Source organism: Mauremys reevesii, linkage group 7, assembly GCF_016161935.1.
Source record: "Mauremys reevesii isolate NIE-2019 linkage group 7, ASM1616193v1, whole genome shotgun sequence".
Taxonomy (NCBI): domain Eukaryota; kingdom Metazoa; phylum Chordata; order Testudines; family Geoemydidae; genus Mauremys; species Mauremys reevesii.
In genome coordinates this window covers 27,871,697-27,886,262 of record NC_052629.1, presented here as the reverse complement: position 1 = coordinate 27,886,262, position 14,566 = coordinate 27,871,697, and the positions used below count along the sequence as shown (strand labels likewise).

The 14,566-nt window shown below is 42.0% G+C and overlaps 2 protein-coding genes across 8 annotated transcripts in view; one reads left to right on the top strand and one right to left on the bottom strand.

Annotated features, from left to right (window-relative positions):
• The first annotated feature begins 260 nt into the window (after nucleotides 1–260).
• Nucleotides 261–3,201, top strand: NKX6-2 (NK6 homeobox 2). The gene is made up of 3 exons (XM_039481782.1): nucleotides 261–688; nucleotides 1,417–1,589; nucleotides 2,768–3,201. The coding sequence occupies exons 1-3, from the start codon at nucleotides 274–276 to the stop codon at nucleotides 3,014–3,016; spliced, it is 837 nt and encodes a 278-aa protein (XP_039337716.1). The 5' UTR covers nucleotides 261–273; the 3' UTR covers nucleotides 3,017–3,201.
• A 7,014-nt stretch (nucleotides 3,202–10,215) lies between these two features.
• INPP5A (inositol polyphosphate-5-phosphatase A) overlaps nucleotides 10,216–14,566 on the bottom strand; it is a 404,737-nt gene continuing 400,386 nt past the window's right edge. For 4 of the 7 annotated variants that reach the window (XM_039480827.1, XM_039480829.1, XM_039480833.1 and 1 more), the window contains 2 exons: nucleotides 13,384–13,452; nucleotides 10,216–11,834 (listed from right to left, as the gene is read on the bottom strand). In XM_039480827.1, the coding sequence (XP_039336761.1) occupies nucleotides 11,688–11,834; nucleotides 13,384–13,452 (216 nt within the window). In that variant the 3' untranslated portion in view covers nucleotides 10,216–11,687. Of the gene's footprint in view, nucleotides 11,835–11,927; nucleotides 12,017–13,383; nucleotides 13,453–14,566 lie in introns of those variants that run through there. The other 3 variants (XM_039480830.1, XM_039480831.1, XM_039480832.1) reach the window with 3 other exon arrangements.

Genomic DNA, 14,566 nt, shown 5'->3' with positions numbered 1-14,566 from the left:
CTGTTTTGACCGAGACTTTGCCTCCCTCTCCTTTGCACTATTTTCCTGCCTCATTTTTGTTTTCCTCCTGACTGAAACTTTACAGTGTGCATTGCTGCAGCTGCAGATCCTGGCAGAGCCGAGGCGATCGCTTGCTACTCAGTACAAAACTTTGTTACTCGCTGGTATTTTTTTTAAGACTAACGAGCCCGTGGCTGGCGCTGCTCGTGTGGGTTAAGAATAAAACAGCTGGCTTTTTTATACATCTATATATAGATTTATTGATGATCACAAATGTTAGCTGTGGGGCAGATGGATACTAATCGCCAGAGTGCATTTGTTCTGAGCAGTACACCGCTGGCTGCTCTGCATAACATGGCTGAAATGAAGACGTCTCTATTCCCCTACACCCTGCAGAATCCCTCCAGCTTCAAAGCACCAGGTCTGGGCGGACTGAACACACAGATCCCCTTAGGGACGCCGCACGGAATAAGCGACATCCTGGGGAGACCTGTTGGAACCACCAGCAATCTCCTCACCGGGCTGCCCCGGATTAATGGACTGGCTACCTCAGCAGGGATGTATTTTAACCCCGCAGCTGTGTCCAGGTACCCAAAGCCCTTGGCAGAGCTGCCTGGGCGACCTCCCATTTTCTGGCCGGGAGTTATGCAGGGATCTCCCTGGAGAGATCCAAGAATCGCCTGTCCTGGTAAGTGAGGGTGCATCTGATCCTAGAAGGGAGCAGGAAGTGATGGGGGGAGGTGTTGAAGGATCCAATACATTTGTGTGTGGGAGAGTTTGTTTTTGGATTTTTTTTTTGGTCTGTCGTGAAATCAGACTTTTTATTAAGGCTCCTTTGGTAAAGGTAATTTTGAAATCCGCCCCCTCACCCGGTAGTGTTTTCTACTGTCTGGCTGCGCCAGGAGATTGTAGAGGTCCCTTTTTGAGTCAGGATCTTTCTCGATTTCTTAGCTACAAAGGCAAAGATATGGAGCTATCATAACTATCTAATCTGGTGCTGGAGGTGGGAAATACCATTGACAACAGCGGGTGGATAAAGATGTAAACCTGCCTGTGATACTGAGCAGTATAGCTTTATAAACATAGGAGCATGTTGCACTCAGAATTGCAATATATGAAACAGTGTCATAACCCCACACTGTTCATAGTAATAAGCTAAAAACTGTAGCCTAACTTCATCACAACATGTCTCATTATCATTTATATGCCGTTTCAGCAGTTTCGTGGTGTCATTTACAATACGATTCTGCTAAATATTACAGGGCGAAATCCTGCTCCCGGTTACAGTGGTTGAAATCCGGAGTAACGTAATTGAAACCAAGGGGATTTTTTTTGTTTTATATTGGAGAACAGATTCTGGCACTGAGATTAGATGTAGTCTCTAGTAACTGACCGGATATTTTCTTCTGTTTGCAGCCCAGACTGGAATGGTTCTGGACAAAGATGGAAAGAAGAAACACTCAAGACCAACTTTCTCAGGGCAGCAGATTTTTGCTTTGGAGAAAACGTTTGAACAAACTAAATACTTGGCAGGACCCGAGAGAGCTCGTCTGGCCTATTCGTTAGGAATGACAGAAAGTCAAGTTAAGGTAAGAAGCTCCGTTTTACACACCAGAATCGTCTCTGAATAAAGATTATTTTATTAATGGATTCACAGATGTTGAAAGATGAAATTGGAACGTAACTGAAGTATAACTGCTTCTTCAGCTCACAATTTACTGAATTAACAGACCCTGTGGGAGTATTAAAATTACGACAGGAAATATAACCTAAAGTTCTGATTTACTTTAATTGCAATAGTAATATTTTATTTTCTGGACAACACAATCATAGCTTTTCACAATTGGTCTAATTGCTTACAATGATGCAAACATATAAAAAACGCTTCTAGGTTATTTATAATTAAAATAATATTTTATATGTAATAGATTTTACCTTTGTGTTTTAAAGTTCTTTTGCATAGTCTTAAATATACAGAGTCCTTAGCTTTGCAAATCAGTTACAAACTACTCAAGGGAAATGGTTGCACATTTCTCAATATTCCAATAAGTTCCGTGTGGGATATTAGATATGTGTACATTTTGTTTAAACACAATAATAATGAGAAATATTTTGGCAATGTTGGACTATTGTATGCTGGGTTATAGATAATTTGACCGTGAACTATTTTCTTGGCCATTCGCTTTTCAAAAGAATATTATTCTCCAATGCTACCAAAATTCCATTTGAAAAACAATTAATTTTGGCTTCATTGTAACAAAAGGGAAGTTAGGAATAGGACCCTATATTCTTTCGTCTGACGTTAAACCATACAGAGTCAATTTGAATGAGCTGTGTTATGCAAAGGCAGGTGCAATTACTTCACACAAACAGATTTCTCTACAGTTATCCTGTTGCAGTCTAGCCAGTTTTTAATACTTTTCTGTACAGTGTTTGGCCTTTATGTTATTGTTTGAGAGTCAAAAGTGATGACCCCCTTTCTTATAAAGGGGCTGATTTTTTAATAGTACATAAACGATCCTGCTGTCTCGTGAGACGGAACCAGTGATGTTAAAGGCCTATACACGGCGATAGGCACCCAACTTTACTGTTTAAACAGGAACAGCCAAGGGCAAGCAATATTCCAGAGGGAAAGTGAAAGCAAGTTTTCTGAAGGGCGCTCTATGTGTGTCTGGAGGGAGGGTTGCAAATCTGCAGGAGGATGGGGTGCTGGAAGGAGAGTTACAGCTAAGGGTTTTTCCCCCCTCTTCTACCGGGTCTCCCACAGGTGTGGTTCCAGAACAGAAGGACGAAATGGAGAAAGAGGCACGCAGCAGAAATGGCCTCAGCTAAGAAAAAACACGATTCAGAGACGGAGAAGCTGAAGGAGAGCTCAGATAATGAGGACGATGATGAATACAATAAACCTCTGGACCCCAACTCAGACGATGAAAAAATCACGAGGTTATTGAAAAAGCACAAATCCACAAATTTAGCCCTCATCAGCCCCTGCAGTAACAACTCGGATACTTTGTGATAAAGGGCCAGAGCCCTTAGCCAACAAGACTGACTGCTCCCTAAGGCGCTTTATAAAAGCTGAAATAACCAGGGTATAAACATTATAAAGAAGAATTGTAACTGGATGTTTAAAAGTGATGTGTTGTACAGCCTAAGATGTATGTGAAATGTATATATTTTTTACAGAATAAGTTATGAAATTATCTTTCTTCTCGTTGATGTAAATTGCAGAGGAATCTTTCCAACGTTCCTTTAATTGTTTTTGTTTTTTTTACTTTCTCCCCCCTCACCCCCGTCTTTCTTGCCAATTTCCTGCTCCTAACAATCAGATTTTGTTACTGTTTTGTATGGATCACCGACTGCAGCTCAGCCACTTTGTACATAGGAAATTTCAGATTTTTGTGATGTATATTTCTAGTGTAAAAATGGCTCTTATTTCACCCCTCCCCTCTCATTGAGCGTTTTGGCAGTTTTAGTTTCTTCCTCGCTACGGATTTTATGCTCTATCACATAAAGAAATCAACCAAAAAGACAGACAAAACTGGACACGAGTTTAAATTGGATTAAAACTATTGCCTCCACGCCGGTTGGAAAGACTTTGTATAAATCAATAAATTATTTAACAAGCTTCTCCTTTGGCGCGTTTCCCCCCGATTTTTTTGTTTCATTTTACTTTTTCCATCTCACCTCCATGTAGGTCACAAAAAGTAGGGATTTTACCCCCCCCCCGGGGTAGTTGGGGTCCCGCCTCAGCAAAGTGGGGGGGAATGTTCCGTGGTGCTAACTGAAGTCAGTCCCAGTTGGGGGAGAGAGTAATTTGTTGTTCTAGAAGCGAAGCTGTTATAGCGCCTGGCTTGTGGGTTTGTTTTGAAATCTCAGCCGGGCCCAGTAATATTTCAAGGGTTTATGGGGGGCGGGGGGGAAGAGGTTGGAGTTAGAAGCTCGCCCAACTGTTGCAGGGTAACTTCGCGCTGCGGTGTCTCAGGGGTGGGGACTGGGAACGTTTTCAAGGGGCTCGCGCGTCCCAACTGAGCTCCAAAGCAAGAGATTCAGTCGGCTCCTTTGCCCCTGTCCGGTCCGGAGCGGCTCCTCTCACAGTGACCCGCTGTACTGGAAATCAGAGCGAAGCCCGCCGATGACAGGAGCGCGAGTAGGAAGACAGGGGTGGAATCGGGGTGTAACTATATAGCTATATATATATGTATAGAGAGAGAGAGCTATATTAGCTATATAGCTAATGCACGGCCCCTTTGGAGGCTGGGGTGGCAAAAGCTTGCCCCGAGCGCTTACCCTGGCCAGCGCTTTCCCGGTGTGTGAGAAATAGCAGCAGTTCACCTTCCCTTTTAATCGTTGGCGGAGTTATTGGCTTGGTTTTTGCGTTTGTTTTCATTAAACCCTAATGCACCGGATGAAACACGCGAGGGAACTAACCCCTCGCCCTGGGCTCCCCGAAGCCAGCACCGAGGAATGCAGGGTCGGGCCTTACTCCTGCCACCGGCCTTTCAGGCCCGCCCCGGGTGGGCTTCGGGCCCCAAAGTCACTGGTTACGATCATTGCTGGGAGCAGAGCAGTTTGCAGAAATAACCCCCTGGCAGATTCAAGCTCCGTGCCTGGGCTGGAGGTTAGTGTTTCAAAAGGTAGCTGCCTTAAATGAGAAGCTGAAAAGCTCAAAGAATAGTCTCAGCCACCTGCCAATTGTTGCTTCCTCTGGGAAGCTGGCTCTGATTTGTTACTAATATTTTTAATGCTTTGTAAATGTACCCGAAGCGAAGAGGTTAGAGGATCTGAACTTGTGATCCGAGCCAGACTTTGCTAACTGGCTTTTAGAGCTTAGTTTGTAAGAACTAAAAGCTCTGCGCATCTGGGGGGAAACAAGCGAAGGGACAGAGACAAAGACACCACTTTCTTCAACTCTATGATTGTTTTGTAAATCACCGACTTGCAGTTGTTCACCGCTTTCTGTGCCTTTTCTTTTTTCCAAACTTGCTGCTGCTGAACGTGCGGAGCACAGTGCTGGGAAAAGCAGGCCCGTGGGGGAAGGGGCTTGCTCAGGTTTGGCTTGCCAAGAACTAGGGAGTGCCTTTCCGCGGTTTCATGGCCTGCCAGGCCATGAAAAATATTCCATTAAAATAGAGTAAGCAAATGTGAGTTCCCTTAGCCGAGCCAGGGGAGGTGGGGGGCGAAGGGTGCACCTGGTTCGGGCACAGAAGGGAAAAATCACACTGGACCCCGAAAGAAAGAGGAGCCCAGATTCCCAGGATGGCATGAGCGGGAGTTATGTCCACTACGTATGTATACATTCATCGTCACACACCTGTTCCGAAAAGCTCGTCCGTTTGTCTTCGATGAATGCACCAAACACCACATTTCCTGACTGCTAAAGGGGGAGCGCACACAAGTTGCAAAACTTAAAATGTGTCCCTGGCACATATCAAAAGAAAGAAGCAACGTATCTTTCCAATGTATCTGTACTCCGAAGGAGGAAGGGTGTATTAACTCTCTTTCTTTTATATATAATCGAAAACATCCTACAAGCAGCTACCAAACTACGTATTTAACAGCTACCTTCTAGGGAGAGAGATGCAGCAGTATAAGACGTCGTTTTTCCAACAGTAAGTGGTAAGCATCTGTTAGATTCACGTAGGCACTTAGTAGCTTAACGCCCACTGTTATCTTGACACCATCCCAGAGGCAGAAGCCTACAGGGCCAACTTTTTGACCTTACTAGTAGAACGGTAGAAATAGGATTTACTGTATTTCTGTTTGGTGCTATCTTTATCGGAAACCATGGGCAGTGAAAGCTAGCAGCTCTGTCTTTCCAGCTAATCGGTGATTTTTATTTAGAGGACACCGATTATTTGACAAAATATGTAACATTTTGGTTTGGACAATTCAGAAGTGGTTAGGGAGGAAAGGACTAGCCGCATCAAACCTGCGGGCAGGAGAAAGATGCTCCCACAGCCGTACAGTGAGTGCTTCGTGAGGAGGACACGATCAGCAGGGTTTTCGCTTTTTGTAACTGGGCTCTGTGAGTATTCAAGGGCTTTAAGAGTCCAGGCCAGTTTCATTGTTAGTTGTTGTATTTTTACATGAATGAGACATTCTTTCTGCTTCTCAGCTGCTGTTTTGCAATCTGAGCAAATGCAATGGGCTACACAGAAAAGCCAAGCAGGGCCCTTCTTTACTTGCCAGGCAGCCAGAAAAAAGAAAAGAAAAGAAAACCCGTTTCCAAACGCTGGGAGTCCTTAAGATTTTCCCTGCGATGATTCAGTCCCTGATCACTTTAAAGGAAGCCACTTGGATGGGAGCAGTGTCTGCAATCGCTTTAGCTCCAACTAAAGGGGGTTTCTCCAGCATTAAAGCCGGCCCGTTTAAAGCACCGTAACAGGCGCCTCTTGTGAGACCCCCACAGCTAAATGCGCCTTGGCTCGGAGCTGGCGTTTGGGCCCCAGCCCCGCGGCCCACTGGGGTTTTGACTGAGCGAGGCCTGTGGGACCGGGCCCTTTGTGAATCTCTTCACATCTCACCCCCAGGCGGCAGCAGCATGAATTGGGCCCCGCCGCTAACACAAGCGTCGTGCCCAGGCGCGAGCCTGCGCCGCCCGGCCGGTTCCCGAGCCCAGCAGCCGCGGGAGCCTTTGAGCGCCCCGCTCCGCTCCGCCGGCAGGTGCAGCCTCCCGAGCCTGGCGCTGGGGTCTCTGCTCCGCCGGGCAGGGGCGTCTCCGGGCTGCAGGGAGCTCGGGCTCGGCGACCCCCGCAGGCCGCCCCGGGAGACGCGCGGGGCTGGGTCCGGGCGGCCTCCCCGCCTGGCTTGGGGACTCGCGCGGCGCAGGCCAGGCAGCGGGGTCGGTGCCCTGGAGGCCGGACCGGCTGAACACGCGCCCCCGGGGCAGCGCCCGGCCGGGCTCCGGCCTCAGCCGCCGACCCGGGGATCTCCGGCTGGGGCCGATTCACCTCCCTGCGCCCCGGGTACGCGGCCTGCCCCCCGCCCGCCCCTCCGGCAGGGAACGAGCCGAGAGCCGGCGGCGCCGCCTCTCCCGCCCTGGGGCTGGGCGCCGCAGCTCCCCGCCGGCCCCGAGCAGGGGGAGGGGCGGCTCTCGGGTCGTTTTGACAGCGGAGCAGATTGATGGCTCGGAGGCGACACGTGGTTCCGGGGGGGTTTGTGTTTTCAACGCGAGCAGCGGAGCCCGGAGCCAGCCCGGCCCCCCCGGCACTTGCGATACCCCCGCCCAGGCCCCGAGCCCGCCGGCCTCGCTCCGGCACAATTGCTTGGGGAGCCCCGGCCCGTGGGAATCCGCCCCGACCCCGCGAGAGGCTCAGTGGCCTGTTGAGTGGGCCCTTCTCTTCGGCACAAGCCGTCGGTGCTGGGACCTGGGCTACGCCGGCTGTGGCCGCTCTTACTCCTCGGAGACCTCTGAGGTCCAGCAAGCTCCCCTTGTAGGAAGACGCACGGCTGCAGCCTGCAGGCCAGTCGCCCCCACACCTGTGCGCACGGAGCAAGCTCCCCAGCTGCTCTGGCCACTCGTTTAAGCCGGGGGGGAGGGGGAAAGACCGCGTGCAGCTTTTGTCTGCTTCCAGCGAAAGATCTTAACTCGGCCCTCACCGCAGAGGTCACAGCAGGATCTGCAGCTTTAGAGGAGCTGGCAGGTCCTCAAGGTGTACTGCAAAGCCCCCTTTCTGTCAGTTTCTCTGAGCGCTAAGGAGGGCCCGGCAATGTCCCCAGCTGAGGGGCAAGCCTCTGTGGCCAAAGCCCGGCAGACCATGTCTAGGAGCGGCTAGTGCCCTTTCCATGGCTAATAAACCACCTAAAATGGCATTACAAGGGAGACCTCAAACCATGTGTTTAAAACTGAAAGCCAAATAAGTATTTTCTCAAGACACTAACTTCTTAGGTAATTGACAAACCCGAGGTTCCCAAAAGAGAAGAGTGAATTGATTCAAATGTTAGAAAGAAGCGATACAGTCCTTAACCTAAAAACACATTTCCTCTCTCACTAAAAGGTGGCTGAACTAAGCCCAGAGCCTGCCCTTTCCTAGCAAGCCTGCTGGAGCTAGATCAGCTGCATAGTAGGAGCCACTTATCTGTGGATATCTTATCTCTTTACCCAAAATAGTCAATTAGACATATCATTCAGGTATACCACAAGTGCAGCCCTCTTTTGACAGGTTAGCATTATTCACCATGTTGTCTTTAATTGACAATGTTGTAGAAAGGCTAAAGGTTCATTAATACATTATCCTGTCCCCTGTAAATGTGGCCTGACCAGGGAAGAAATTTAGGGCTGCTACTGAAGAAGGCAAGTACCCAAGTGTACTGTTTGCTCTTGTATTTTCATATTTACTCGGTTTACTGTGATCTTTCAGTCCTTGTTTCCTTCCTCATGTTTCATACTTTGATGTGCTTCCAATTTGATAAATACCTGATGGAAAGAGCCGCAATCCCTCTTCAGAGAGCCCGATGGGATTTCACCTTTGCACTTACTTCTCAGATGGCAACACCTTTCCAAAGGAAAGACAGAAAAGCTAAAATTCCAGAAGGCTACTTCACTTTACTGGGACACATTGATCTCTTCTTTCCTCAGCGCAGAAGCTGCTTAGCCACCTACCAGCCCTAATTATCAGCTCTCTGGTGATTGGTTGGAGCTGCCTCAGGATGTTCACACAGAGATTCGGGGGGTGTCACTTCAGGGTTTGGGAGGAGGCCGATTTATTTCACTCTGACTTTTAATGCATTGGAGTCTTTCTATCAGGGCAGCTAATTATTCTAGGAGCAGTCCTGTACATTCTTATTCAGGTGAAAGGTCCCACTGAAGGCAATAAAAGGGTTTGAAGGACCAGGCTCTATTTGTCTATATTTACAAATCAAGTTCAGAAAAATCCTTAATTTGGCCCCCAGTGTGTCTTGAATACACATGAATGTGAAGGGTAGTGCCTGCTTCATTACAACTGGAACTACAGGGACAAATCTAAGCACATTAATTGATTGCTAAGGGAAAGTGACAGGATTATAAAACCTCCTATAATTAAGAGGCCAGCCTGAATTCTTACAATTGTTCCTCTACCGACTTTATTTTTAATTAATTGAGCTTCAAGGTTCCCAGAAATATATATTCAGTTATTTGTATCTTTCTATAGATCAAGGTAGCTTTTAACCCATCAAACTGACCAAGAGCAAGAGGTATTTAACCTCTCCATCCATAACAATCTGTTGTTATTTCTACTAACTATAATGGGATTGCTGGGAACACAATGCTACATTGGCCTGATCGGAACAGTCTATATTCTATAATATTAAATTAATAGTCCCACTAGAGCGAAATTCTCCATTGTAGAAATCCATATTCAGATTAAAACACAACAATAGTTATACAATCAATGTTGCATATTAAAAAAAAAGGTTACATACTGAAGTTAGAATTTAATGAATACTGTGACTTTAGCAGTGTTAATGCCATGAAGGGGAGAACATACAATTCAGTGAATGTGTAATTTGATAGAAAACCTTAGGTAAATACAAAATATTTTACCACAAACTATTAGGCTTTCAAGATATTATTCAAGAAGAGGAATTCCTATTAGGGATCTTTCTTAAAACTTACTACATGGGACCCACACATTTGAGAGATCATGCCTCCAATTTTTTAAACACTGAAATAGCATTTTATGAATGTTGTTGAATAATTTTGCTGAGAATTTCTCGACTCAACAAGTTACCCTAATAGGTACTCTGTATAGCTGTTTCTTCTTTAGATGGCTTAGAATTCTTTATGGTCCCACAGTTTATTATTTTAACTAGTCTATATATAAAGAACTCTTTAGTTTTCCCCCCCTTTTTTTTTTTTTAAGAGGCAGCATTATTTTTTATGACAAGAGAGCTCAGGAAAGAGCATGTAGACCAGTATCTATAAAACGATCAGGGGCTAGCAGTTTAAAGATCCTGGTGGTTTTGGTATATTAGGAATAGCTATAAATACACTGTTATAGTCAGATTAACAATTGATAATAAAAGAATCCCACATTTTAAAGTGCAATCAGTCTGTTAAATATCTTCTCAGTTTGTATTGTGTTTCAATGTATACACAAAAATGCAACTTATCATCTGCCTAGGTTTTCAGACAAAAAAAGAATAGAGTCAATTAGCTGAAAATTAAGAGGACAACTTCATATTTCTGCATAATCTTCACACCCAAAATTAAAGGGACAGACACAGTCATTTTTCATTATGATCAGATTTATTGCTTGAGAACCAGAGTACTCATTTCTAAAGGCCTTCAAAGTTACCATGAGTTGAACCTCTATTCGTGTTAAATAGAATTACCGGGTGGTTATATTGCAACATGGCACATTGACATTACAGAGCTGCAGAAACCCTATGAACAACAGTACTTAATACAAACCCAGACTGTATTATCGTGAAAACAAATTCTGCAAGCGGACATCAAATCATTTTCAATGGTAGTGATTTATACCAAAATCAAGCATCAATCTAATGCCATCACACAGTCCATGAACTCTGTAGTGTTCTAAATTAAATCAATAAAACATACATTTGTGTTTCATCAACAGACTCTCTAATCACCTTTTAATGTTGTACTTAGTGGTGGGAGAAAAATGTTCATAACAAGGTTATGTTGCAGGTTGCACAAAGCTACTAACTAAGAAAATTTACAGTCCTTTTCGCTAACACTTTGTATAAATACAGTCTGTGTTGGGTGCAGATGCTATCTGAAACAGACTTCTAATTTTCTTCTCCCATGTTGTTATTGTTTTAATATACAATACTCGGCACCATAAAACAGTAACAAAAGACAGACAAAAACAGTTTACAAAATTCTTGAAAGGTACACCCAAACCTAACTAAAGACTTCACATTCAGTCCTTAATAGTACTTAGAAAGAAGGTATTATAGGAATAACAAAGTGAAACTGCTAATATATGTGCTATATAGTATACTATATATCTGTATTGATGATGGCACTGCTATATATTATTTGTTTTATAAGTGCTGATTGTTGATGTACACTTAACTAAAACTGCTAGACTCCAACACTAATTGCTGATATGGCACTCTCAAGCAGTCATAATGGAAAGTATATTTAGCATACGTTTTGGTAAGGTTTATAAATTATTTATATATCTGTGTATATATACACACACACATACATATATATATATATAGACACACACATATGTATGTATAGAAAGCAGCTGCTGTGTGATTCAAAACCATGTTACATGGCAGAATAGTAAATAACATGAGAAAAAAATCTATAAAAAATGAAAAACAAAACAAAATTCTAAAACTAAAACAAACCATAAGCCTTGGTCAATGAAGAAAATACCATTTAAAACCATCAAAATCTCTATCTATATAATCCAATGTACAAAACCCCCAAATGGTACAGATATATAATGTTAGCCATGACACCTTTAAAAGTTTAAAATGTGCTGAAGTAGCTTTTCCACATTGACAAACACTTATTAAAAGTTGAAAACTGTGAAATCTAAAATACAGAACATCTCTGCTGTCTATTAGAGTTTTGGCAACAGAACCGTGACATATTTTATATATATATATATATATATAAAAATAATTCCACATTTCTACTTGATGTCACATGAACATACAAGACAGTGAGGTATGTGAGGCTTTTCCCGAACAGAGTCCAGATGCTGAAGCATAGTGTACGATCAGCAGTCTAAAAATGTGGCACTCAAGACTTGATTTATCAATACAGCTGTTAGGATTATGCATTTCAATATACTGCTTATTCTTTCCTCCTCCATGCTACAGGGTGGTTTCACGAAAGATCTTCTCATTTCGAGGGCATCTTTTTCCTGTTGCAGAATTGGCATTTTTTTAAAAGAAAAATAAACACAAAGGGGAAATGATGTAGAAAATATAAACAAAGGGGAAAAAAATGATATTTACCACCACATCACTGCACGACACAACACTTGTGCACATTTGCAATAGGTTTACCTGCCCCAGCAGCTATTCGAAAGGACAGGAACACAGGCTGCAGCAAGTTAGGGAGAAATAGGGGTTATACACTTGAAAGGCAGAAAGAGATCAAACACTTTGTAATGATTATTTCAAACAAAGTAAGAATCAATCTATAACCAGTGACACTCTCATGCAATAATCTAGACTTCCTTCATTACTGTAATCTTACAATTCTCAAGAGATTCAGGAAGACAGCCACTTATTGGTCCGATACTGTGCTCCCATTTGAAATCTATGGGAATCTTGCCATCGATCTCAATAGAAGCAGGATTGAGCCCCCTACATAGCATCTTATTTCATTTGTCATAATATTAACTCTGTTGAAGAGGATGCTTGTTAAATACGTCAGTCATAAAAGAAATCAAAATGATTGTATCCAATCTGGCTATTACTCTATTCCCAAAGGATACTGCACTTTTAATTTTATCAAACAAGTTAGTATAACAGTAAGATCCCTACTTCCTTTGAAAAAGATTTTACTACCTCCACAAAAATGATGACTATAAAATAAATAAATAAATAAATAATTACTATATTTGTAAATTTGTATTTATTTATTTTTACAGTCCTCATTTATATATATATACACACATGCTCACAAAGAGGAGTTATTAAGTATCCAATTACCATTCCTAAAATCATAATTCAAGAGTTACTGCAGTACATCTGTCAATGATGATATTGCAGTATAGTTTTCAGATTTCTAACTGAATTTTTACATGTATAGTCAGTCTTAAAATTTCAGAGATGTTTTTAGTTGTTTATAGGATTTTCAAAGAAAACAGGTGCTTATTGATCAAATATTTCTAACTGTGGTTCCTGTTTGTGGTATCTTCAGAAGAGAATTAGCTAACTATCCGGGTTACTTAAAATTTGTGTTTTTATCATCTTTGATCTTTTTAAACAACTGGCATAGAGCTAAGTATTCTTTTTCTTACCTGTTGCTTATATATGGTACTGTCAGTATTTTATTATTCTATTAGTCAACTAGACACCAAATTCATTACAATTATATTCAGGAAACAATCTAGATAACTAAGTGAAACTAAAGTTTTTCATGGGCACTTTATTTAGGTAAAGGTTATAAATACAGATATATTTGCTCATACTGCTATCAAATTATATTATGTTTTTATGCTGCATTCTGGAACATTATCCTGTTCTTTACTGAAACTTGTGCTTGTATCTAATATAGCATTTCTACTGATTTCAGATGAATTTAACCCCAACTTGTATACATTTTTCCAAAGCATCTAGTTTAAAATAAAAAAGGGGAAAAATAATTGACTTCAATATAAAAGGAATAGAAATTAATATATGCATTCTATGTTCCTAATAAAACATAGTATAATACAATACTGTAACACTGAGTTAAATTACCTTGTGATCCCCCATGCAGACATTTGGCCCAATATGGTCATAAATCACTATCTTCTCATCATTTTCTGACTAATTAAAAAAAAAGACTAATCAGTTCAGTTATTTTTCAGATTTCAGAGAAAACTAAGTAAGGAAAGGTTACATGAATGGAAGTTCAGTAAGAACATGCAACAAGATTTCTTAGTGAGGGCATATTCAACTTGGCTCCTCAGAGCAAAGATTACATAGGCTCATATGTAGAAACGTTACATTAAATGTCCATTGCAAAGCTTTGTGAAATTTCCACATAAAATACTTACAAATCACTACCACTCCCTTTTAGGGCTTTAACAACTTTTAGCAACTAATATTTAAGATGTGGAAACTAAGGACTCAGTTATAGCTACATTCAAATCTTGTGTCAGTGAAATGCAGCAAGTGGTTTCACCACAGTCCTCTCTTTTAGGAACAGCTCAGAAATCTTTTTACTGAATTACATAGGACATGAATCTCGCTCTCAGAATAACATGGAATTCACATTGTCTCATTAAAAAACATCCTATGTACCCAAATAGTAGTATTTTAAATGTACAAGCAGAAACATTAACACATCCTTTATCCTTATTATTTATTAGTTGAATTACCTGAGCACCTAAGAGCCCTAGCCATGGACCCCACTGTGTTATTGCATCAACTATGTAAAGTTAAACAAGTAGAAACAACTGTTGAATATTTTGTACAAAACAGTTACAATATTTAGCTATGAAAGAAGAAAGCAAAAGAATCCTATTTCTATTAGATAATTTCCTTTAATGAAAAGAGCATTCAAAATATCTTAAGAAAATCAGCCTCAGCTGAAGGAGAGCATTCCTCTAGCCAGACCCGTGAACTGCTTTCATTCTACTCTATGTTGAACTTTCTTCTTATACACTTGTTCTCTTTGCAGCTATGATTTAATAAATAATAGAATGTACTCATCTTTCTGCCATTTACACTGAACGTGTGATTTTGACAGTCTATTTTATCTAGCACAACCCTTTAGGAATAAACACACAGAGAGGCTTACAATTTCTTATTATACTAAACAATTCCTGAAAGCCAATTAAATCTGGAGTCTGCACACTGGCAAGTCTCTAATACAATCATAGATGTGCTTTAAAATAGTTTACAATACTCATTTATTTTGTTTGAAACAGTCAAGATT